At 35.5% G+C, this 26,719-nt stretch overlaps 1 protein-coding gene across 6 annotated transcripts in view; it reads left to right on the top strand.

Annotated features, from left to right (window-relative positions):
• MON2 (MON2 homolog, regulator of endosome-to-Golgi trafficking) overlaps positions 1-26,719 on the top strand; it is a 113,917-nt gene that overhangs the window by 26,444 nt on the left and 60,754 nt on the right. For all 6 annotated transcript variants that reach the window (XM_020891350.2, XM_020891349.2, XM_070454670.1 and 3 more), the window contains 8 exons: positions 889-1,020; positions 1,896-2,025; positions 3,857-3,954; positions 5,050-5,175; positions 11,153-11,347; positions 21,661-21,785; positions 22,162-22,298; positions 23,072-23,225. In XM_020891350.2, the coding sequence (XP_020747009.2) occupies positions 889-1,020; positions 1,896-2,025; positions 3,857-3,954; positions 5,050-5,175; positions 11,153-11,347; positions 21,661-21,785; positions 22,162-22,298; positions 23,072-23,225 (1,097 nt within the window). The remainder of the gene's footprint in view (positions 1-888; positions 1,021-1,895; positions 2,026-3,856; positions 3,955-5,049; positions 5,176-11,152; positions 11,348-21,660; positions 21,786-22,161; positions 22,299-23,071; positions 23,226-26,719) is intronic.

Genomic DNA, 26,719 nt, shown 5'->3' with positions numbered 1-26,719 from the left:
CCACGGGGTTTTCCAGGCAAGAATACTCGAGTGGGTTGCCATTTTCTACTCTAGGGGATATTCCCAAACCCTCATCTCTTCGTCTCCTGCATTGGCAGGAGGATTCTTTACCACCATTGCTACCATAGTTCATTAATATAGATAATTTTGAGAACCAAGCAAATTTTCAGTATCAGTGATGAAGAATATCATGAATTCATGAATTACTTTTTTAAAGGTAGGAGAGAAAATCATGACTATTTCTTAGACTGTCTGAAGTGTTGCTCATTAAGGGTATTCATATCTAACCTCATGATGGTAAAACAGGAAAAAAGTTGTATTATTATGAATCTGCATCCTGCTTGTTTACTTAACTTTTTACTTCATAGGGTACTTTTTAATAGAAATGGTAAATTATTTTGCCTTTGGTATAACATTCTAAACAATATCAGATTTAATTGAGTTCCTAAATGTGTTGTTCAGTTGTATTTTTTCTTTAACTTGTTTTCCCCTTGTCAATGAAATAATATGTAAGAAACAGTAACAGACTCATAATTTGTATATGTTTATATTCATAAGTGTCCAAATGAAATACACCCCTATTATTTTAGAAATGAGCCTTGATTTTTGCAAGGTATTTCGGAACTGCATGTTGCTGTTTGCCTGTATTCAAATGGTACATTTTAAATCATAAAGCATTTTTTTTTGAGAAGAAAATTAATTGGTTGCTGTTCTTGAATTAGCTGAGAGACATGTGTTTGGATCTATAGATTTAGAAACATGGGTTTTTGTTAATGTGATCAAGAAATTCTCTCCAGGTGAGATTATGTTTGCATACTTTTTCTTGCTTAGGGACCCAAAATACCTATATTTTATTTGTTGACAATAATTAAAATACTTGTTTTACAGACTGCAGCTGGAAATATAATTAACATGCTTTGGCAGCTAATGGAAAATAGTCTTGAAGAACTTAAGCTGCTTCAAACAGTTCTTGTTCTTTTAACAACCAATACAGTAGTTCATGATGAGGCGCTCTCTAAGGTAGGAACCTGTTTGTCCAAGTTCATTAAGTGCTTTGGGACAGTAGTTGGATAAGCTGACCGAAAGAGGGTAGCCTAGTGCTGTTTGAACTAAAGGCAACTTTCCTGTAACTATTGTGATAATGCACATTGCGTGTTAAAAGCCTTCAGCGCCTTATTTTCCACAGATTAGAGGTGATACCAGGTTAGGGTGATTAAACAGACTCCCTTGGCGATAGCGGACAGGCTTGGCTATGAATACAATGTGGAAAAAGAAAGGTAGCACAAGAAAAGGAATAGAGAAAGAAGAAAAGAAAACGGTGTTCGTTTCCAGGTATCAGTGTTGTCCACAATTGCCTTGGGTGTTCCCAAGAGCTCTCTGTTTCCCCCTTTCAAAATAATTTCACGTGTAAAATGTATGTAAGCCAGGTACCTTAAGTTTGTCCCTGAAGCAGTTGGAGGAGTGTCATTTTGGCATTAATACTAGATAAGGCTGCGTGTATGAAAGCTGTTTCTCATTTCCACTCTCCTTGAAACATATGACAACTGTTACATTATTTGTTTCATCTTTAAATTTTTTTTAAAATTGTGAAATATTTCTAAAGAACAGAAAGTACAGAGAGTAATATAAAAATAGCCTCAATTAATAGTTTATTATTTAGGGTAAAAGGTGCATTTCACATTACCTTTGCTAATCTTATATGTCTTTGTATTTACTGAGAGTTTGAATTTTTTAAAAATAATGAAGTTTTTGTAGCTTTATTGTATAAAAGAGTGGGACTTTTAGCATAGGTGATTGAAGCAGCAAAACATAAATTATTTGCAGTTACATCAGATAAAATAAAGATAGCCATATTCATCAACTTATTTCATGCTAAATGAAACTTGTTTTTTTAGGCAATTGTTCTTTGTTTTCGACTACACTTCACAAAAGATAACATTACAAATAACACAGCTGCTGCTACCGTGCGACAAGTTGTTACTGTTGTTTTTGAGAGGATGGTTGCTGAAGATGAGCGACACAGAGGTAAAGTGATGGAAGATGTTTCCTTTTGCCTGTGGGTGGCTGTGATGTCCATGATTATTCATTCAGTGATTGTCAGTCATTCCCCTATGCGCTTAGGCTACCTAATAATTAGAATACTTTAGAAAGTATATTTAACGTCTTTATTATTGTTTTGTCACCCTAAGAAGTGGACCCTGTTTTCTGTATTTAGTTCTACTATATTCAGAATTTTGTATTGAAGATGGTAATAGCACATTTTACACAAGGTGTTGCATTTTAAGTATTTTTAGCCAAACATTACATTTGATTATTTTGTGTTACATTTTAATTTTTGTAATTGAAATTTTAATTGGTTGCATTATATTTTGTGGCTATTCTATAATTTCATGAACTACTTATGTTCTGTAGTTCAGTATTGTTCTGAGTGTCTTCCTACATATGTATTTCCGTTTGAATTATTTCTTTGGAGTAAATTCTCAAAAGTGAGCCTCCCTCATGTGAATTTTTGTCTTTGCCTATTAATATGTATTAATCGAGAATATTTATTAATGTAAAGCCTACATATTTTCGTCAAATCCTTTTATTTGTAATTTTTAACATCTTCATTATTTGAAACATTTCCTAAAAACTTAGACATTTCCTAAAAACTTAGACATATCCTGTCACAGAGTTTATAGACACTCTGTTTCTGTTATAATTTTTATAATTTGATAAATTTTAAGTTTTTTTATTTGCTATCCTTATTCGATGAAAAGTAAAAATTCTCTGCATAATTAGTTGAAAAGATCATGAGGTGCTATAATCAAGAGCAGCCTGTCTGTTTTATGGAGTCAAGAAACAAAAGATTAAACTTTTTTTTTAGATTTTTTCACCCCTAAACTCTTGATATCATACAGTCTTTCATATCATTTAGTGTTATTTTGGTAATATCGGTAAAAAAAAAAATAGCAATACTAGTAAATAATGATAGTTCTGCCTACTGTAATAATTACTTCACTTTATCTGAATTTAACCATTGGTCAAATTTTTCACATTCTGTTTCAGGCATTTTTCATCTATTTGTTTATTAAAATATTCCCACTAACTTTTGTCTCACTTTTCCAAGGGGAAATGCAGGTGGAATTCTAACAGTTTGAATTATAAAGGAATTAGACGTAGAGGTTAAAACAGAGCAGTTCTCCAGTTTGAATGTCTTATATACCATAATCTCAATACAGTTTCTGAATTGATAGTTCTGGTTGTGTGTCTAATATTACACTTCATACTTTCTAATAAGGTAGAAAATATTTAAAACCTCTTCCTTTTCAAGTAGTCATTAGTCAAGATTTATTTGAAACAGGCTGCCATAACTTACAGGGAATAGCATCTTGTTAGTGTTCAAAGAAATTCAGAAGCCCCACTCTAGGTGACTCTTAGCTGGTCAATACCTGTGACTGGCATAGTACTTAATGGCAGATCAAACAGTTAATTCTCTTGAAAATGGTGAGATTATAGAGGAATTAACTGTGGGAAATATTTATATGTTTGATATTTAAAGGTACATTCAAATATGACATGGGTTTCAAATCCATGAAATAAAAGGACTAGAGAAAGGGGCACTAGGAAAATCATATGTATGGACAAAGATAATAAGCTTATTAAAATGAATGTGAGATAGTGAAGAGTGGTTTTTTTATGATATGATGTATAAAGATGTAATTCCCAATTTTTTTTCCATTTTGGAGGCATGGTTCTGAACTTAAAGTTTATAATTCTGTGAATATATTCTTATTTTCAATATACCTTTTAGATAGTGTATATGATTTATTAAAAACACTATGAAATCCTAAAACCCTTCTTATTTTGATTGCAGATATTACAGACCAACCAGTACTAGTCCAAGGAAATAGTAACAGAAGATCTGTCAGTACCCTCAAACCTTGTGCTAAAGATGCATATATGCTTTTCCAGGTAGTTACTTTGATAAGTGTAATTTTATAATAGAGTATAGTTTTGTGTGAATTTTTGATTTTGGAATCTTGTATCTGATTTAATTTTTTAAGTGTTTTTTTTTCATTGTCATTTTAAAGTGTCAAAAAGTAGTATAGGTTTTAAAAGAAAAAAGTCGTACAAGTTTCCTCCAGAGTAGCACATCTGCCAGTAGCACATTTCTGTGAAACTTCAAAATGCCTAAAATGAAAAAGCAATTACCTTAGGACACAATTACCTAACAAATGCACAAAATAAATCAAGATAAAGCACAAACACACACAGCTCAAAGCTTTGGCAGCTTGATGCGGAGATGCTGAGTATAGTTCCGAGAGAAAGAACTTGAAGGTACCACTCTTGCTGCTGGGGGTGCGTGCCGCCTCTGTTATGGGCTGCCTGCAAAACAAACACGGAACATGGTTTTCATTTTTGTCTTTTTTTCCTTTTTTAAGGAAAATTGAAAACCTTCAGATTTTCTCCTGGTTAAAGAAAATAGGTGCTAACCTAGGTCTTTTGTAAAAACTAAGTGGTGAAGAACTTTTGGAAAGCATGTGATATCTGTCTAAAACATTAAAGAGCGTCTATACCTAATTAGCATGATAAAATATTATGTTTCACTTTAAGGAAATAAAATGAGTGAAATCCTGAACTAGCTATATTAGGAATGACTAGTCATATAAAATACTTCCTTTAATAGAAGAATTAAAGTATTTACTTAAATTCTGCTCTATCTGATATAACATGATATACAAACACCTGATTTTTACATTACTTACCATGAATAAAACAAGATTAACCTGCACTAAAAATTTTATGCATTTTGATTAAAGAGTCTTTAAAACAATGTTAGAATAAGTGTTTGTCTCTACTCTGTATATTAAGTTTACTTACATAAGCAACTATACAATTAATTAAAATTTGAATTATCAGTACTTAATTTCTAAGATATAAAACCTACTGATAAAAAGAGATACTTCAAAGAATTTTTTATGAACTATGAATTTTGAAAAGGACATTGCATTCCAGCATGTGAAATATTTTATTTATTTTTTATTTATTGTTTGATTTATTTTCTAGGACCTTTGTCAGTTGGTTAATGCTGATGCCCCTTACTGGCTAGTAGGTATGACAGAAATGACACGAACATTTGGCCTTGAATTACTTGAATCAGTCCTGAATGATTTTCCACAAGTCTTTTTACAAGTAAGCCATTTGTGGTATCTTGCAACAAAATTAATCTTTCCTTTTTTTCACAGATAGTTTTCAAGAAAGCAAGATGTATTTTTCCCCTACATTAAAAGATGCAAAAAATTATAGCTTCAGACTTTAGACATAATAATCTATTGTTATCTTAACTTTTGTTGTGCCCAAGCATTTTGAAATTTTAATGTTAGAAGGAACCCCTAGAGTCTGTCTGGTCAAGCATTTCCCAATCTAAGGGTATATGAAGGAGCTCTTTTTATAATGTTTATAATTATATATAATTATATATATTATAATGTTTATGATGTGAGCTCTTTTTATAATATTTAAAAGCCTTAAAAATTGTTGCTAATTTTTGTTTGTATGCTTTTACATAATTTAAATGGAAAAAAGTCATCAATGCTTATTTAATAAATTTAATGTGCTGTGCAGAATATTTCAAAACAGTTGATGGGGGAAAAGTGAGAAAGAATTCAAACTTTTCATTTTACTTGTAAGAAGCTAAAGTCCAAAAGTGATTCAGTGATTTACATGGGGTTCTTTAGTTATTTGCAGATCTTGAACTAAAATTTGAAACTTTTAACTACATTCCATCTCCTTTCCCTAATATGCTGCCCCTCCCTAGATCAGCTACTTGATCTTTGCTCTTATCGACAACACAAGTGAATCAAGTGCCACCAAAGTAGAAGACCCTTTAGCCCAGGAGTCAGTACTGAAATTTTTACTACATGGCTTACAGTTTTTGGTCCATATTAGATAACTCTTCAGTGCTTTCAGTGGTATTGGACAGTATTAACTGAGGATTCCCTTTCTTGTGTTAGTGTAGGGGAAGTTAAGGTATGACTTGATTCATAGTCTTGTAGCTGTTACAACTGTCAGTTTATACGACTTTTGACTGCCTACTCCGTGCTAAACTTTGCCAAATTCCTTACATATCATACTGTCTTTAATCTTCACAGATACCTGAAGTACCAATTATTCCTGTTTTACCTAGGAGGAAGCTAAGAATTTGAGGGTTAACTAACTTGTCTAAGGGTTCATAGTTTGTGAGTGTCCTCATCCTTTAGCCTCACAGTCATCTTTGTTCCTAAATGACCCAAGTGGACTCCTGCTTGAAGGCCTTTGTGCTTTCTGCTGCCTGGGCCTGGAATGCTTTTCTCCTGTGTAGCTTGTTCTCGTCCCCTTCTGAGGACTTCACTCAATGGTCAACATAACAGACAAACCTTCCCCACCACGCTTTGCAGAATGGCAGCTTCTTTTCCTGGTAGCACCCTTGTCTTTCTGACTCCTTGTCATTTTTCTGATTACTTCCTGACACATGTGTTTGTACATGAGTTAGTCTATTTTTTCCCCTCATAAAAAAGTAAGTTCTATGAGGCAGGGACTTAGTTCATTGTTGTACAGTTGCCTATAATAGTGTCCGGCTTATGGCAGGTATTTGATAAATATTTGAATAAATGAGTGAATGAATTGGCAAATGAATTTGAATTAGAAATTTCTGTTGTTTGAATTACATTTTCTAATTTTGTAGGGAAAGATTTGAAAAAATGGTTTCAGATTTATTGTGCCCCAAATAAATCTATTCTACTTTATTCTTCTTGCTATAATCCAGAGGAGAAAAAAGAATTACCTTGTGTAAGATCCTAAAATTTACTCCTCAGTTCAGTTCAGTTCAGTTGCTCAGTTGTGTCCGACTCTTTGCGACCCCATGAATCGCAGCACGCCAGGCCTCCCTGTCCATCACCAACTCCTGGAGTTAACTCAGACTCGTGTCCATTGAATTGGTGATGCCATCCAACCATCTCATTCTCTGTTGTCCCCTTCTCCTCCTGCCCTCAATCTTTCCCAGCATCAGGGTCTTTTCCAGTGAGTCAACTCTTCACATGAGGTAGCCAAAGTACTGGAGTTTCAGCTTCAGCATCAGTCCTTCCAATGAACACCCAGGACTGATCTCCTTTAGGATGGACTGGTTGGATCTCTCTACAGTCCAAGGGACTCTCAAGAGTCTTCTCCAACACCACAGTTCAAAAGCATCAATTTGCTCCTACAGATGCCTTAAAAAACTAGGAATAAAGCTACCATATGACCTAACAATCCCACTACTGAGCATATGCCCTGAGAAGACTGTAATTGAAAAAAACACATGTACCCCAGTGTTCATTGCAGCCGTATTACAGCAGCTAAGACATGAAAGAAACCTGGATGGAATCGAGAAGGTGGCACTGATGAACTTATCTGCACAGCAGCAGTGGAAACGCAGAAATGAGAGAAGACTTGTGGACGAAGTGGGGAAAGAGAGGGTGGAACGAATTGAGAGAGTAGCATGGAAACATGTACAATACCATATGTAAAATAGAGAGCCAGTGGGAATTTGCTCTATGAAGCAAGAAGCTCAAATGCAGTGCTCCCTGCCAACCTAGAGGGTGGGATGAGGTGGGGAAGGTGGGAGGGAGGTTCCAGAGCGAGAGGGCATATGTATACCTATGGCGACTCATGTTGATATGTGGTGGAAACCAACACAATATTGTAAAGCAATTACCCTCCAATTAAAAATAAATTTAAAAAATGCTCCTATGAAGTTTTCTTCAAGAGATAAATATTTGTTTTCATTCACTCATTATTCACTCATCCAGTCAGAATTTACAAATACTTTACAGTCTGCTGGTGATGTGTTCAGTGCAAAGGATTCAGTATTTAAATAAGATACATAAAATTCTTGCCCTTATTGTGCTTATCAGTCTAATTGGAAGAAACACATTACTGGATGATAAACTGTGATGAGTGGGATGAGGGAAAAGTATAAAAAGTGCTGCGAAAATGAGTAACATAGGTACCAAACCTAGGGGAGAGTTGGTGATGAATGAAGGCTGTGAAGCTTTTATCTGAAATATGAAGAGTAGTTAGTTGAGAGAAATAGGTAGTATAGGAAAAGAATATTCTAGAGCAGTGACTCTAAGAAAGGATCTGCCTTCTCTTTTAGAAAATAAGCTCTATAAGAGCAGGGACAAAGTTGAGCTTAACCCTGAATTTCACAGTGACCACAGGACTGGAAAAGGTGTTTTCATTCCTATACCAAAGAAGGGCAGTGCCAAAGAATGTTCAAAGTACCACACAGTGGTCCTCATTTCACATGCCAGCAAGGTCATGCTCAAAATCCTCCAAGCTAGGCTTTAACAGTAGATGAACCGAGAACTTCCAGATGTACAAGCTGGATTTAGAAGAGGCAGAGGAATCAGAGATCATTTTGCCAACATCTGTTGGATCATAGAAAAAACAAGAGAATTCCAGAGAAATATCTACTTCTGCTTCATTATCAATGCTAAAGCCTTTGACTGTGTGCATCACAACAAACTGTGGAAAATTCCATGGTTTTTCCAGTAGTCATGTATGAAAGTGAAAGCTGGACTATAAAGAAGGCTAGCACCAAAGAATTGATGCTTTTGAACTGTGGTGTTGGAGAAGACTCTTGAGAGTCCCTTGGACTGCAAGGAGATCCAACCAGTCCATCCTAAAGGAGATCGACCCGGAATATTCATTGAAAGGACTGATGCTGAAGCTCCAATACTTTGGCCACCTGATGTGAAGAGCTGACTCTTTGGAAAAGGCTCTGATGCTGGGAAGGATAGAAGGCAGTAGGAGAAGGGGACGACAGAGGATAAGATCATTGTATGGCATCATCGACTCAACAGACATGAGTTTGAGCAAGTCTGGGAGATGGTAAAGAACAGGGAAGCCTGGTGTGTTGCAGTCCACGGAGGTCGCAAAGAGGTGGACATGACTGAGCGACTGAAGAAGAACATCACGATTCCTGGTACATGTTACACAGTTGGCAGTAAATGCTGAGTAAAGCACTGAAGTGTGAGGAAGTAGGCAGTCTTTTACCTTCTTCAAAAGGAACTGAGTGATTACAGAACTAATTATATTTTATTAAAGATGACTTCTGACTTTATGGCTTGAGCTATGGAGAATATTCTATGAGCAGAACTTTTGCTAGAAAGGGTAGTATGTTCAGTTTTGAACTTACTCCTTTTGAGATACCCAAGTGTACACAGAATAGTAGTTTGATTTATATATCTTGAGCTTGAAAGTAAGATTTTGGGCTCAAGTTATAAACTTGTGAGTGAACGAGATCACCTATGGCGATAACATGGCATTCTGGAGTTCTGAGGAACCTCATTGTTAAACAGTTGGGCATGAGAGGATGAGCATACGAGAGAGACTCAGACCATGGAGGCCAGAAAGGTGGGAATGCATTTGAGCTTTCCTTTTAGGAATCAGTTATGTCAGGTCCTTCAGTGAAAGTTGGTAAGACTGCAAAGGCAGTGTTTGCTTTGGCCACAGATAAATACATCATGATGTGTATAACGAGAGTTGTTTAAATGGAGATGGAGTATAGATTGATGGGGTTTGTTTAGGAAACACAGTTGTAGTTGAATAGTGAGGGGAAAAAGTTAACATGAAACTTTTAGGAGTTGTCTGAAATATTTATGAGTTAACTATTATGTAAGACTTTTAGCAAAGTATGAAAATGGACTTAAGTATGATTTTCATTTTTTCAGTCAATGAAACTGCTATAGATGTGGAAGTAGAATTTCAAATCACATAACTTAAGAAAAATTTATTTTTAAAATTTGTTTTTTGGGGGCTATACTGGGTCTTTGTTGCTGTGTGTGGGCCTTCTCCAGTTGCAGTGAGTCCTCTCGTGGCCGTGCACAAGCTTCTCACTGCAGTCATTTCTCTTGTGGAGCACAGGCTTTAGGGCATGCAGCCTCAGTAGCTGTGGCACGCAGGCTTTGTTGTTGCGTGCCACGTGGGATCTTCCTGGGCCAGGGATTGAACTCGTGTTTCCTGCGTGGTGGGCGGATTGCTTGCGGCTGAGCCACCAGGAACACCCTTCATAAGATCCCATTTTGGGGGGGATTCATACATTAAAATGAATTTAAAATCTAGAAGGACATATATTTAGAGTCAACAGTGACTCGCTAACTTATCTCTGGGAGATACTAAGAAAAACTTATTTTTATCTTCTCTATGTTTTCTTTTTTCTGCTGGTAAACCTGTATTTTTTCTTGAATGAATCTGATTTTTTAAAAAATACATTTTACAAATTAAAAAAAACTACTCTGTGCCTTATCTTTCCTTTTTTGTAAGATTAAAGGATTGGATTGATTGCTTTTTATTTTTGTATCTTTGTTCTTGGCCTCAGTGAAACTGGGTTGGTTAAAACAACAGAATAATTTTTGTATTTGAGGTTAAACATTGACCGTAGACTGGACCTTTTTTTGTCAGTATAATAAGACTACTTTTGGCTAATATATTGAGGGAATTAACAAGGGAGGTTTTCTGTGTAATATGCCATAATTATAAGTAAAATTTAAAAATTCTCTGTAAGATTCCCAGACTTTAAAATAACTATGCTCGTTTGTCATTGTGTTTTTTATCAACTCATTGTGTTCTGTTCAAGTGATCTAATTAGAACAAAATATTAATTAATAAATCTGCGTGTGAATAGAATTATCTTCACAAAATAAAATCTGAATTATATAATTTATTTACTTTATTAATCAAATTTTCTCCTCTCAGCTTCCTGTTTAAATGCTTTATCTGTTTGAATTTGTAAAATCTATTTTCTTTTGTTTTTTATGTTTTTAATTGCTAGAATTGCTAGTGTCCTACCGAAATTAAAATTCCTAGTAATTAACATCATTTTAATTCCACAGTTATTAAATGTTCTTTTTAAAATTTCAGTTCTTTTTAAAACTTCTTGAAATATTTTCATTTGATCTTATATTCTCAAAGAGGAATATGAATTTCAGAATTGTGTGTAAACTTTAAAATAAACTATATAAACTTATAATTTTATTCATACTGATTATTGAAGGTTGTTATTAACTGTGAGACTTTTATAAGCATTAAGTACAAAGTAAGTTAATTCTTTTTTTTTCTTTCTTTCTTATTTTTTAATCTTTGCAAATAGCATCAGGAATTTAGTTTCCTCCTCAAAGAAAGAGTATGTCCTCTTGTGATAAAGCTCTTTTCTCCAAATATAAAATTCAGACAAGGTTCCAGCACTTCATCTTCTCCAGCGCCAGTTGAAAAACCGTATTTTCCTATCTGCATGCGTTTGCTGAGAGTAGTATCTGTTCTGATTAAGCAGTTTTACAGTCTTTTGGTAAGTGCTAATTTTCATGTGTGTTTGTGTGTGTAATTGCATGAAGCCTCTCCTGAAAACAAGATCTTATTATAGTGTATTTAGCTACTTCAGTTAAACAGACTTCTTTTTTTTTTTGAGTACTTATAGGTAATCTCCAAGGTATTTGAAAGTTCATTCTTTCCTTTCTTGAAGCTCTCTTGTGTTTATGTGGTATTTTATACTCTATAACCCCACTGCATTTTACGCTTCATTGTTTTCTTAGTTCTTGTTTTTTTTTTCTCTTCAAGGCTGCCAGTGCCAAATTTTTTTTAATACCACCATACATATGACCTGTTATAAAATTTGGTGAAGTGTAGCATTAGAAATTAATTTTTATTTTCAGTCCAATATTATATCTATTTTGCATACACTTTTGGATGCAAGATATATTGTGATATTTTTTATCATAATTCTATGTAATGATTGACTCTTAAATATTAAATAATATTTTTCAGAGAAAATGGTATGATATATTTCTTTAAAATTTTATGTTAAGTCAAATTCAGCAGTTTATAATTCTTTAAATTTATATCCTTAATTTTAATTAACCAAAGTAATTGGTTATTGATCATCTACTGTGAAAAGTCAGTATGCTAAATGTTAGCGATAACCAACATTATAAACTATTAGATAGTATAAGTAGTTTATACTAAATTCTATGGAAATGTTAAGAAAATTTGTTTTCTATATTTATGGTACACTTACCATAGATTTTCTTTTCATAGTCCAAATCCGTTTATGTAAAATGCATTTTGAAATAATCTTTATAAGCACTGTAGTTATAATTAGTTCTGGCCACATGAGATATATCTGTAAGGTATTTAATACATTGCTTGGAAATGCTATAGGAAATTAAGTCATTTCAGAATGTGTTGCTGTTTAGGGAACTGTGAATTGTCAGGGTTTGGTGCCAAGGGTTTGAGAGTCTTTTGGTGTACTCATCTTTGTTGGCTTGGGCTATTTTGTTCTTTTTAAAAATTACAATCATTGTTCCCCACAAATGTAAGTATTTGATATAATTTCCAATAATTATACTTAATTGATAAACCAAGACTTTGTTGTCTAATTATATACAGTTAAAATGGAGAGAAATTCTCTGAGTCTTTATGTTGATTGGTGGTGGTGGTTTAGTGGCTAAGTTGTGTCTGACTCTTGCAACCCCGTGGACTATAGCCCACCAGGCTCCTCTGTCCATGGGATTTTCCAGGCAAGAATACTGGAGTGGGTTGTCATTTCCTTCTCCAAGAGATTTCCCAGCCCAGGAATCAAACCCTGGTCTCCTGCATTGCAGACAGATTCTTTACCTACTGAGCTAGGAGGGAGCCTTACTTTTAGAAATTTGGAAAGGTCTGTCAGCATTTGCTAAAAGTTAAAGAAAGGTAGATTATTTTCTCTAAAGATGGAAAGCTTATATCTGTTAGTTGTTGTATTTTCTGTATTGTATTTGTTTACAATTTGTCTCAGTCCACAAACTTAAACAAACAAACTTAAAAAAATGTAAACTGGAGTGACAAGTGATAGAATAGGAAGCTCTAGGCACTCTCTCCCCTACAGAGACACCAACTTTAAAATATACAGAACAGATTGCCTTCATGTGAACTTTAGAAACCAAGCTTAGAAATTATAGCACCCCAGTCAAGTTTAAGGCCAAGATAAGTTCATTAGAGTGGGTAAGAAAGCCCAGTGCACTTTACTGCCATACCCTGTCCCACCCCTGGCATAGCATGGTATGATCAAGAGAAAATTCCTAACTTATGGATTCTCCTTCATGTAAAAAAGAAGGGTGAAATGTGCAACCAATATCCTTACTTTTGGGGTACTGCCCAAGGAACTGATTTTTGTCTTACCTGACTCTTAAGACACTGACAAGAAAGGCCACAACATACTTGGCTGCCAGGGGTCTGCTGAGAACAAAGTCAGACCTTGTGGCTTGCTACAGTACCAGGGAGATTATAGAATAACACAGATACCAGTTCAGTTCAGTTCAGTCACTCAGTTGTGTCTGACTCTTTGCGATCCCATGGACTGCAGCACACCAGGCTTCCCTGTCTATCACCAACTCGCGGAGCTTGCTCAAACTCATATCCATTGAGTTGGTGATGCCATCCAACTTTCTCATCGTCTGTCGTCCCCTTCTCCTGCCTTCAGTCTTGCCCAATATCAGGGTCTTTTCCCAATGAATCACTTCCTCTCATCATGTGGCCAAGTATTGGAGATCACACACAAACCCAGAGAGCACGCTTCGACAGAAGCAGCTGGAGGGGACCCTAAAATCTCTAGCTGGGCTGATTGATAAAGATCTTTTCCTGTACAATAAAGAGTTTTTTTTTTTCTTCAAATGCCCAAATTTGAACAGAAAATAAGAATATATACAAATGAATAGGAAAACATGGCCCAAAGGAGGAAGATAAATTTATAGAAATTGTCTATACTGTCTAATTCTATAGAATTGAAATTAAGGAAATGGCGATCAGAACTTCCCTGGTGGTCCAGTGGTCAAGAAATCTGACTGCCAGTGCAGGGGACTGCAGTTTGATCCCTGCTCTGGGAAGATTCCACGTGCTGGGGTCAACCAAATCTGTGCACTGCAACTTTTAAAGCCTACGTGCCCTAGAGCCCATTTTCCACAAGAGAAACTGCCTCAACGAGAAGCCTGTGCACCACAGCTAGAGAGTAGCCCCTGCTCGCTGCAGCTAGAGAAAGCCCACTTAGAGCCACAAAAACCCAGCACAGCCAAAATAAAGAAGTGGAGATCAGTGAGTTGCCCAACAGAGAATTCGAAATAACTATCATGAAGATGCTTTGATAGCTGAAAGAACATGGAAAACCAGTCAGAAAAATGGCATATGAACAAAATGAAACTATCAATAAAGAGAGGAACTAACAAAGAACCAAATAAATTCTGAATTTGAAAAATACAGTACTCAGTTGGAAAAAACTCACTAAAGAAGATAGCAGACTGGATCAAGTAGAGAAAGAATGAGCAAAGTTGAAGACAGGTTATTTGAAATTACCAAGTCAGAGGAGCCAAAGAAAAGAAAATGAGCAGACCCTATGGGACAGCATCAAGTAGACCAATATGTGCACATCTAAGAAAAATACGCTGTGTTACTTTCACACTCACAATACCTCTGTAACCAAATGTGTGAATATTTTTCCCACACTGAGCATTCTCTGACAGCCAGGTGTCCTATGTTTCACTTGGATTCTGACATCTACCAGAGTTAGCAAAGGCTTCACAGGTGGTGCTTGTGTTAAGGAACCTGCCTGTCAGTGTGGGAGACGTAAGAGACGTGGGTTCAATCCTTGGGTCTGGAAGACCCCCTGGAGGAGGAAATGGCAACCCACTCCAGTATTCTTACCTGGAGAATCCCATGGACAGAGGAGCCTGGGAGGCCACAGTCCACAGGGTCACAAAGTCAGACAGGACTGAAGCGACTTAGCATGTACCATGCATTAAGGTATCAGTCCCACGAGGCTGTCCCCTATATTAGATGCCATTCCCAAGTAGTGGATCTCCAGGTTACCAACTAGTTCTGTGTAACTTGGCTACAAATTGGAGGTTCCCATTATCCTCTTTTGGAGTTTGATAAGTTGATAAAGTGACTCACAGAACCCAGGGAAACATTTTACTACTGCTGATTTATTACAAAGGACTTTAAAATGCCAGTGAACAGGCAGATGAAAAGATACATAGGGTGATGTCTCCATATTTTGGGGATTTTTATGGAGGTTTCATCATGTAGGCATGATTGATTATTAACTCAATTTCCATCCATCTCCCCACTCCAGAGAATGGAGGGTGGGGATGAAAGTACCAGGCTTTCTAATCATGGCTTAGTCTCTCTGGTAACCAAGCTCTATCCCAGAGTTCACTGAGAGTTGCCTCATTAGAACAAAAGATAATCCTGTTACCCAGGAAATTCCAAGGGTTTTAGAAGTTCTGTGTCAGGAACTTGGGTCAGAGATCAGTTGTTGGAACAAAAAATGGTCCTAGCCACCTATATTTACAAGGGTTTTAGGAGCTCTCCTAAAATCGGGTGGAGACCAACATATATGTTTCTTATTATTTCACAATGCATTATGGGAGTTTTAGATGAGAGAAAGGGGCAGAGAGCCTATTTGAACTTATGGCTGAAACTGCAAATTTGAAAAAGGAACATACAAATTCATGAAGCTCAAAAAATTCCCACTGGGGGGATTAATTCAAGAAACAAACTGAGACACATTATAATCAAGCTGTCAAAAGTCACAAAGAAAACATTTATTTATTTATTTTCTTTTTTTAAATTTTTTTTTTCATTTATTTTTATTAGTTGGAGGCTAATTACTTTACATAAAGAAAACATTTAAAGCAGAAAACGAAAAGTGACTGTTCATGTGCAAGGGAGCTTTCATAAGATTTTCGGCAGATTTCTCAGCAGAAACCTTGCCAGCCAGAAGAGGATGGGATGATATATTCACAGTACTGAAAGAAAAACTGTCAGTCAAGAATACTATATCCAGAAAAACTTTCCTTCAAAATTGAAGGAGAAATGAAGTCTTTCCCTGATGAACAAATGCAGAGAGTTTATTATCTGTGACTATACCAAATATATGTCACTTCACTATTGATTCCCTAAATATATCAGAGTTGTCTTGGGAGGGCTTCTCTCTCTTCCCTCTCTAAAATGCAGGTTTTAACTAAGATAAGGCTATAGGAAGAGAAGACATTTCTCCCTTTCCTTTTCATATCCACTAGTCTGTAATGGAGAACACAGTATTTTTCCTGTTCTCCACAATAAGGCAGCCTTCTTACATCTTCACCATGACAAATGCTGAATTCACATTTTACTTCTGTTCCCAAATTAGGAATTACCAGCTTAATTATCTTTTATTTTTATGAAACTTGATGCTGAATTTTATCCCTTCAAAAGTTATATTTTGAAGCCCCATTGTGAACATATTTGGAGATGTGACCTTTGGGAGATAATTAGGTTTAGATGAGGTCATGAAGGTAGGATCCCCATGATAGAATTAGTGAGCTTATACGAAGTGTTGCTGGAGAGCGGTCTCTCTCTGCGGTGTGAAGACACAGCAGTAAGGCAGCCGTCTGCAAGCGAGGAAGAGTGCTCACCAAACCTTGACCAGCTGACACCCTGATCTCAGGCTCCAGCCTCTAGAACTGTGAGAAATGAACTTCTGTTGTCTGGGTCGGGAAGATCCCCTGGAGAGGCAAATGGCAGTCCACTCCAGCACTCTTGCCTGGAAAATCCCATGGACAGAAGAGCCTGATAGGCTACATTCCATGGGGTTGCAAAGAGTCGAACACGACTGAGCGACTTCGCTTCACTAAGCCACGCTGGTGTTTTGTTACGGCAGCTTGAGCAGACTAAGATACTTGGTTTCTGTCCACCAGTTCTGTTAGCTAGCAGTTCATCTGGTGACTTTCAGAGCTACAGAAATCTTATTTTTAGTAATTTCAGTTTTGGATGAAATTTCTGTTATTGAATGAATATATTCTGGATGTTACAAAGTACTTTACATTTATTAATTCATTTGGAGTTTACTACAACTCTATAGAGCAGACATTTGTATTTCTGTTTTACAGATGAAAAAATGAGGCTCAGGATATTTCTGTAGTTAGCCTAAGATCATACAGTTTGTTAGCTGCAGAGCGAGGATGTTAAGTAATCCTTTTATATCCCCCAAACCCAAGCTGTCAGCCTCACTGCATTTTATCCTTCACTGTTTTCTTCGTTCTCATGGCTTCCTCTTGCCAAGGCCAAGTTGCCTGTGCTGGTCCTCTGCCCGTCTCTGTGATTTGACCTTAGTCTCCTTGGTTTAGGGGTGGAAGGAGGAGACAGAACCGCACAGCCAGCTGCAGTAAAGATCAGATCCTGCTGCTTGAATGAAGAGGAAAGCATACTTTTGTCTTTCACTCCTCAATTGGGAGTGATGACGAACTGATGAAACGTCCCTTTGCAACAAGGCAGCTCTTGGACTGTGTTGCAAAGATGAATTCTTCACATAGGACATTAATTCCTCAGTGTTAGAATTTGTTAGGTTGAGAGTTGGCTCACTGGTGTGAGCAGTTCAAATGTTATAGTTTCTCCAAGGTCAGAAGTTAGAAGTGTGGGAGTTGTGGGGTCAGATATGTGACTTGTGTGGGATTCTTCTATTTCTCTTGTGTTGTCCTTATTTAAACTTGGAAATGATACATCTCCTAAAAGGCCTACCAGAGTAGTAATTTTATACTTTTCAGTTGTAGGATACCTTTATACTAAAAATATTGAGGTGCTTTCATTTATGGGGATTATTTCTAACATTATTTACTGTATTAAAAATTGCCTGAGTGATAGCAAAACCCATTTCATGTTAACATAAACATTTATTTTTTCAAAAGATACCTACATTTTCCAAAGAACAAAAAGGATTGTTTTATATTCTTTTTGTAAATCTCTTTAATGTCTGTCTTAATAGAGATAGCTGGATTCTCCTACCTCCTTCTGTTTTCATTATTTTGTGGTATGTTGTTTTGGTCAAAGCATATAAAGAAAATCTGTCCTCAGAATGGTATATAGTTGGAAAAGGTAGAATGATTTTAAAGGCATTTTCAGATAATAGTATACATTGGTCTTTGATATTGTACCAAACTGAACCAGTGACACTTTCTGAAAGGTGAAAAATATGAAACTATATTACGTTTTTATACCCTGTTACTTTAAAATTCATTGATTCATCTGGTGCATCATTCTGTTGTGTCCTTCACCAATGAATCATTTGTTATGATTGAGCAGATGTTCCAAATGTTAACACTCTGTACACTACCAGAAATCACACATGTTAATATCAATGTTAATATCAGCAACCATTTATCAGAAAAGTCTTCCATTATTAAAAAGCTGCCCAGGTCATAGTAGCAGATACAAGTCTTCCAAAATTCTCATTTTTGTTTGAAAGCATGAATCTTATCATTTACAATAAAAACTGTCAGTTATTTCCCCAAAAGTGACAAGCTTAGTTTGTTAAATTTTGAGAAAATGTCTACAGTATACATAAGTCTATTAGTCATAATTTGCCTTGTACTCTTTTAGTTAAAATGGTCTCCATAGGAGAAAAAAAGTGACTAGGTCAGTTTGCAGCTGTACTTTTCCTTGAGACAACCGCTTTACTTTGATACACAGCAAAAGTACTTCATGTGTACTTGCTGTGACAGATACATAGAAAATTATAAATACATGCGTGTATGAGTCAGAGTTAATAAGATCAATGGTCGATTTTATTATTGATTAAATAATTTAATCAGTAGCTTAAATTATCAATAACATGTATTTTATTTGTTATTTTATTTTTGTTCATTGTACTTGTGATCCTTAAGTGAAACAGAACCTTTTAATTTTACTGAGTGTATGTAATGGGGAAGACAGTGACTCTAGTATGGTTTGCTGCTACTCCTTGAATCTTGCTAAAGCACTCCACCATTGGTTTGAATCATCAGTACAGGTTTCAATACATTAAAAATGGCAAGTAATACATTAGTGTTATTATGAAAATAGTGTGATGTTACAGATGTCCTGAAATGGTCTGAGGGGTCCATGGACCACACTTTGGGAACCACTACACTGAAGAAGCAGTGTTCTCCCCTAGTATTCATTAGCTTATATCTTACTCTGTCTAGTAGCTCAGGAGTGTGAAGATAACTCATCTTCTGTTAATATGTCTAGAGTGATTAGAAGAAATAGGAATGCTCCAGTCATTCAGGTACAGATATAATGTAGCCAGTACACCATGTTCTTTCCACATTCTATCATCTGAGTTAGGTGCTCTTCTGCTCTTTGATATGCTTAGGCACCATGCCCAGATGTCTTTTTTTAGGCAGGTATCTTTAAGGAATTTACTAAACATAATTATTAGTGTCTAGTATATCTCTCTTCTGCCTTTGACTTAGTGCTTTTAAAAAGGAACATATTAGCTAAATTGACTTGGGGAAGTTCATTTTCCACCTCTGTATATATATATATATATATTTCTCTCACAAAGGATCTTATCACTAACAAATCTACTAGCTATAAGGTTGTTAACACTAAACAGCCCCTGGTAGATAGACTCTTGCATTTAAATATTCTCCAAGACTTTTTTCATTGTCTTCTAAGCATACAGTTATCTTATATACTTGAGTCCCTAGCAGACATCCATGTGATATTTCTATGAGAATATCCACCAGGATGACTTTGATTCATCTTAAACATCAGTTGTTTCTTGGTTATTGCCTGGTACCAAAGGACTCCAGGAGTTCGGAAACATTCATCACCCTTCATGCTGGTACGATGCTGTTCACGAAATCCCTTTGTGCCACGAGAATTGGACATGGGCCATAGGTACCTGTTTCATACAAGTGTAGCCTCTTGGGGGAAAGACTTGACTTAGATTCATAAGAGGCCCCTTCCACAGATACCCTTGAGAGCAGGTCACTGTCCCCAGCTCCTAGCTTTCTGGTCAGAGTTTCACTCTTGGCAGGGAGGGAGGAAATGAGAACAAAGCTCCAGTCCTCAGGAGAAGGGCTCTCCCTTTTGCCCAGATCACAAGATTTTAGTGGCTACAGGATAAAAGTGTTTAATTTATACTGTAGTCACTTTTTTCATAGGCGAGGAAATGAAAGAAGACTCTTCAAGGCAAGTTTTGTAACATTAATAACTCCTTTGATGGGGCTTCTCTGGTGATACAGTGGCTTAAGATTCTGGGTTCCCAATGCGGGAGGCCCGGGTTTGATCCCTGGTCAGGGAACTAGATCCCATGTGCCACAACTAAAGATCCTGCATGCTGCAAGTGAAAAACCCCATGCAGCCAAATAAATATTTTTTAAAAATTCATTTTGCTTTGATATACTTGATGTTTCTGAGAGCCTTTATTTTCTGGCTGCATAACCTAAGAGCCTTCAATTCTACCACCACTTTTAAATTCCACTTTTACTCTAAAACAGATAGTATACATTTTGAAGGACCTACTCATGTTAAATTGTTCAGTAGGTACAACTGAAAGGGAGTAGTTTTAGTTAGAGAAAAATAATAAGCACTGTGTATATTTGCATGTCACTTTGCCATGTTTAGGGGATGTTTTTACTCTTTTCATTTTTCTCATTTGAGTTCTCAGCAAGGTGCAGGTTCTTTTATCCTTTATTTGTAAGAAGATTACCTCGCTTGTTATCATCAAAGTTGGTGGATAAAGAAGCTGAGCCATGTGACTTAAGATCCTACTGCTTTTCAACCATATCAAGTTTAGGGCAGTCACAAACCTGCCTGTGACTTCCCAGTCATAGCAGTCTAAGGATTATACTGTTTTTAGTTATTCCTCCTGCATTATCCTCATGATAGTGTTCTATTTTTAAAGCATCTACCTAAAAGTCATTAGAAAATACCAGCTGCTGAGACTTTGGGCTAAAATCCTGAGGGCTACTCTAGTCTCAAAATTCCTTGCCCCACATTATGCTCAATCATTTGGGGGCACCCCAACTAAAACATTCACTAACCTGCTGTCCTTGGTGTAGGAGTACGATTCAGTTTGGCCTAGCAACCAGTGTCAAGCTCATTCTTACCTCCTGAGGTCCCAGTGTGTCCTCAACAAATATATAACAGAAACAATTCATTAACCTTTGAATAAACTGGTTACTTTTTGTTTGTTCATTCAGTTACCAAACATTTAATGAATAATGTCAGGAATATGCTTTAAATGGCATTACTGATTTACAGACAGCTTGCAGAGGGGTTGGTTTAATACCAAAGGTTAAAGCTAGTAGTTAATAAAGCCGTGTACCTAGCCTTGTTCTGAGTGCTTTATTATATACACTTACACCTGTCAACTGCCACAAGTTCCTTCTTGTTTTCCTACTGGAAAATATATGCTAAACATTCTTTGGCTTATTGCCTGTTTGTTTCTTAAGCAGCATAAGATCACACGAAGAATGTTTTTGTGTACTGAAGGGTACTTGAGCATACGCGATACATGCTGTCTTCCAGGAATGAGCACAGCCTGGTGGCGCACTGTGCTTTCTAAAGGATAGGGATAAACGATTAACCAAGTTAGAAGATCAGTAGGGTGAGTTTTTGAGGATATATTTAGAGAGACACTGCTTACTTTTACTGTTATCTTTTCCGTATATAACTACTTTTTTTCTCTCCACTGCCCATTAAGGATCATAATTTATTTAAAATTAAAAGGTTGTATTTGGTTTGTCCATAGGACTGAGTTAAGAACAAGAATGTAACTTATTCTTAGATTTAAAGAAATATTATTAAAAATCTTATATTTTTTAGGTAACTGAATGTGAAATATTTCTGTCACTTCTGGTGAAATTTCTGGATGCAGATAAACCACAGTGGCTACGAGCTGTTGCAGTGGAATCAATACATAGACTTTGTGTGCAGCCTCAGTTGTTGAGGTAAAACCTCAGCAATATCTTGTTAAATGGATAGGTTAATATTTATGCTACTAGGGAAAGTTTATTTATTTCCAAATAATGATTTCTAAACAAAGAAAATTGTATATAGTATGTAAATAGAGGGGTGTAAGTATGGACAAAAATGTGATTAGTGATTTCTATCAGTTGAATTTACTGAGTTAATATAACCAAGATAATTTTTTTAGGACACTGACCTCATTCTGAACCTTTGTCCAGAGTTAGTAAAGTCACTCAAGTATAATGAAGAAGTTTTAAGCATAGCATTGAGACTGATTGACCACCATTATTTTCTATTAAAAAATGTTAAAAATTTTAATATGTATTTTCTCTAGAAACATTTAAAATTATCTTACAGGTCATTTTGCCAGTCCTATGACATGAAACAGCATTCCACCAAGGTTTTCCGTGATATTGTGAACGCACTGGGCTCTTTCATCCAGTCTTTGTTTCTTGTCCCTCCCACCGGAAGTCCTGCTGCAACAAATCAAGCTGGTAAAGGCTGAGTCACGTTTTGGTTTTTATATCCTGCCATAATTTACAGTATTCACTATTCTGAGAGGATACTGATCGAAATCCTCTGACTAGAGAAATTTGGGTTACCTAAGTGTATTATATATGTTTACTTTATAATATTGTATAATATTTCTTTATAATATTTTATATAAGTATAAAGACTTACACTTAAAGAGTAATTTGATCACACTGAGGTAGCTGTGTTTATTTCTTTCTAGAATATATTTTCTTCTCTAATATACTTTCAGTTCCTCTTATCACATACGAACACAAGTTTAGGTACTAATTTTCATTTTAGAAGCATCTTCATTTGGTGCCTCTCTTTAAAGAGTGTGGTTACTAGTAAGGTGGTATCTGTCAGTCTTTCTTTTAACAAAACAGGTGAACATAATTTAAGTTTGAAAATCAGTGTATAACTTCTTATTCCCTTTAACTTCTTTCATTTTTTACTTTCTGATTAGTGGTCTTTTTTTATTCTTTACTCTTACCTCTACTAAAAGGTGATCTAACAAAAATATGTTACAGTGTTTGTCAGTATTTTTAGTTATTAGTACTTTTGATATAAAGAAGGAAATGGTGTTTTGGGGAGACCAGGAGATGCTCTAGTAACCAAAACAGGATTGATAAATTTCATTTATTTGTGCATTATCCATTCTTAAAGCATAGTATTAAAAAACTGACCAGGTGTTTGAATATTACAGATTTGTACTTAAGTAAATTGGTATCTTTGGTTGCTTTCCCTTATCTAACAGGTAACAACAATTCAGGTGGCCCTGTCTCAGCACCAGCTAACTCAGGAATGTTGGGGATTGGTGGAGGTGTTACTTTGCTACCGGCATTTGAATACAGAGGAACTTGGATACCTATTCTGACTGTAACAGTACAAGGCAGTGCTAAAGCAACGTAGTAAGTAGTAGTTGCATTATTTTGTAAGGAATGGGGTTTATATTTTATACTAAAGGTATTTCTCTCTACATTATACTTAAAATTTTAAACATACTATTTCTAACATTTAAGAAGTAATTTCATTTGTCATCTTTTGAGAATTTTATCTATGACTGGATTTTGTTTTCTTTTGTTCTACTTGAGGACAGTTAACAGCATTATAAAACAATGTGGTTTTTTAAGGACTTACTCACTTGTTCTGTATGACTTTTCAGTTTAACTGTGTGGTTTGATTTCAGGCCTTATGGGCTTAGGTCTTCTGATACTGAGTAACTCTCAGCAAATTAGTTTACCTATTTAAAAATATCAGCGTCCTCAACTATAAAATGGGAGTAGTGATATATCTACCTTTCAGGATTCTATATGTGAAAACAGTTGAGTGTTTAACTGACTACACTTTAAGGGTTTAACACAGAACTTTTAGTTCAATTAATTAAAGTGTTTAATGGATTCCACATGTGTTATTTTAAAATTTTTGTTATTAGCCCTTTTCAGTTTAACAACAGTTTTTACATATTCAGCTGTGTATTGTTGATTTTTTCTTAAACCTTAATGAACTGAAATAGCAAACTTAGTGCTTACATAGATAAAGCAAGCACTACTACATATGTTTAACATTGCCACAGTTAACTGTGAGGCAGTTTAATTAATATATTTTTGAGTAACTGATACACATAAGGGCTTCCCAGGTGGCTCAGGTAAAGAATCTGCCTGCCAGGCAGGAGACTTGGGTTCGATCCCTGGGTTGGAAAGATCCCCTAGAGGAGGAAATGGCAACCCACTCCAGTATTCTTGCCTGGAAAATCCCATGGACAGAGGAAGTTGGTGGGCTACAGTTCATGGGGTCGAAAAGAGTGAGACGTGACTTGGCGACTAAACAGCAGTTGCAGTTGATATGCATAATTAAAACAGTATTCCAATGACAGTAAATCAAGACTGAAAGTATGAAGCAGAATCTCTGACTAGTTTAAATCATGAATTTATGTGGTGTGTCAGCCTGCATTGTGTTATCACAATGATACTTCATTGTGCATCTTTTTATTTTGCCTGAAATTGTAAAAGTAAAGAATCATGGAAGACTGAAATATTGTTACTCTTAGTCATTTAAAAGACATTAAAGTTACTAAATGTCTCATATATGCTTTGCTTTGCTGTAAAGACTAATAATTTGAGTATACTGGAGTGAATGTAAAAGTAAAAAGAAAGTAAAAAAGTAAAAGTCACTCAGTAGTGTCTTGACTCTTTGCGTCCCCATGGACTATACAGTCCATGGAATTCTCCAGGCCAGAATATTGGAGTGAATATCTGTTCCCTTCTCCAGGGGATCTTCCCAACCCAGAGATCAAACCCAGCTCTTCCACATTGCAGGCGGATTCTTTACCAGCTGAGCCACCAGGGAAGCCCCTGGTGTATACTCCAGTGTACTGGAATATCAAGCTGTAAAAAAATCAGATTTCTAGCAGTGAAGGAGATATTAATAATTTACCTTACTCATTTCTCTGGGCCATTTTTTTAAACTGAAACAGTCCCAACACAGAACAAAATTGCTGCTCTTGTGGACCTGATATTTTGGTGAATGAGGTAGTCAGTAAAGATACAAACATACAGTATCACCTTGGGTAGTGATTAACTGTTTGAAAAAAAAAAAAAAAAGCAATTTATAAGGGCATAGAGAGTAACCACACTGAAGACAGGAACAGAAAGGATATATCTGAGGAAATAAGATTAAGCAAAGACACAATTAAAAGGAAAGAGTGAAGATAAATAATACAGGAAGAAAAATAAAAACAAATGAAAGGAGAGTAAGTATTTGGCCAAATTGTAGAATTGCTTTTTTATTAATAAGATTCTAAAACAAATTGTTTATTGAGCCTCATCAATTAAGAGCCTTGGATTTTAACTAATTCTGCTACTAAATATTATTATTTTGAGTAGAGCATTTTATTTCACTTGATCTTTTTTTAATCTCTAAGACAAGGTTGAGCTAAATCTCTAAGAGAACACATAAATAGTTTTTTATTGTTGTTGCTCTTATTGGGTTTTTTTAGCGCTATAGATACTGAGATTACTCACTTCTGAAATCATAAATAGCCAGAAAATATTGGGGGTTCTTTTGTAAATGGTTTGGTATGTTCACATCGGGACTTAGGTGTTGAATTGGTATCTTTCATTCATTCATTGTGAGGATTAGTATAATATAATTTTCACTGCTTTCTTTGTTATTGTTTAGTCACTAAATTGTGTCCAACTGTTGCGACACCATGGACTGCAGCATGCTAGGCTTCCCTGTCCTCAGCTATCTCTCGGAACTTGCTTAGCTTCATATCCATTGAGTCAGTGATCCTCTGCCCCACCCCCTTCTCCTTTGGCCGTCAGTCTTTCCCATCATCAGAGTCTTCTCCAATGAATTTTCTTTGAAGCCATGCATATAAGTCTTAATTGTGTATTCAGTTCTTTTATTGACTTAAGTGTGTAATAATTTGAAAACTTAAGTGACGTATAGACAGAAGTCGTTTTTACATAATATTGATGGAAGTATATTCTTTGAGATTTATTACACTCCCTTCAAAGTTGGGCTTGTGACAGTTTTTGCAACTGGAACTTAATTTAAAAATGTTTAGATAAATGGGTTACATTTTATCTAAAAGTGGAATTTGTGTAATAGTTTTAATAGCAGTGAAACAGAGAGGTAGAAAAGTATGGGCTTTGTTTAGGTTTGAATTATAAATAAAAACAGGTATAAATTACCTTTTTTTAACTACTCTAGCACTTAAAGTCTATACTATAGAATTTGGGAATTCTACTTTCTGATCTTTAGAGTATTATATCTGCTTTAGATGCATTTTCCCAATAGATGACATATTCTTTGAGAACAGTCTAACAAGATGCTTGGTACTGATTTGTTTATTATATGGTTCCTGAATGCTAATTGTCCTGGGAAAGATTAAGTACATAAACTTTACTTCCTTATGTGAGCTTAAATATCTTGATCAAGAATATGAATATGATTGTATTGATTACTTAAATTTTAAAATACTTAGTGTGGCACATAGGGGTTAAATTGATAGGCTTTAGAGTCAGAGTTGAGTTAAAAACTGCTGATAACTGTGTCACTGTCTGCAGATTCATTGTCTGTATCTCAGGGTTTTTGTGATGTGTTAAATAAGATACCTTAAAAAAAAAAACTTAGTGTCCTAGACTAAAAGTAATTGCTCAGTAAATCATAGGTATATATAGGTTTTTTAAATTGTTTATTCTGAGTTTTACATATTTGTAAACTTCCTACCTTATCTAATATTGATTATGATTAGGAAACCTTTAGAATTTGAGATTGGAAATTGCTTTTCTTATAATCATTTTTAATTATTTCAGTTGTGTTTTATATGTAAGTAACAAGATAAAATTTGCCCTTTTGTAGTTTACAATTCATGAGTTTATTATATTCAAAAGTTAGG

This window comes from Odocoileus virginianus, chromosome 24 (genome assembly GCF_023699985.2).
Source record: "Odocoileus virginianus isolate 20LAN1187 ecotype Illinois chromosome 24, Ovbor_1.2, whole genome shotgun sequence".
Lineage (NCBI taxonomy): Eukaryota > Metazoa > Chordata > Mammalia > Artiodactyla > Cervidae > Odocoileus > Odocoileus virginianus.
The sequence above is the reverse complement of the archived record's forward strand: the minus strand, read 5'-3'. Positions and strand labels throughout refer to the sequence as shown.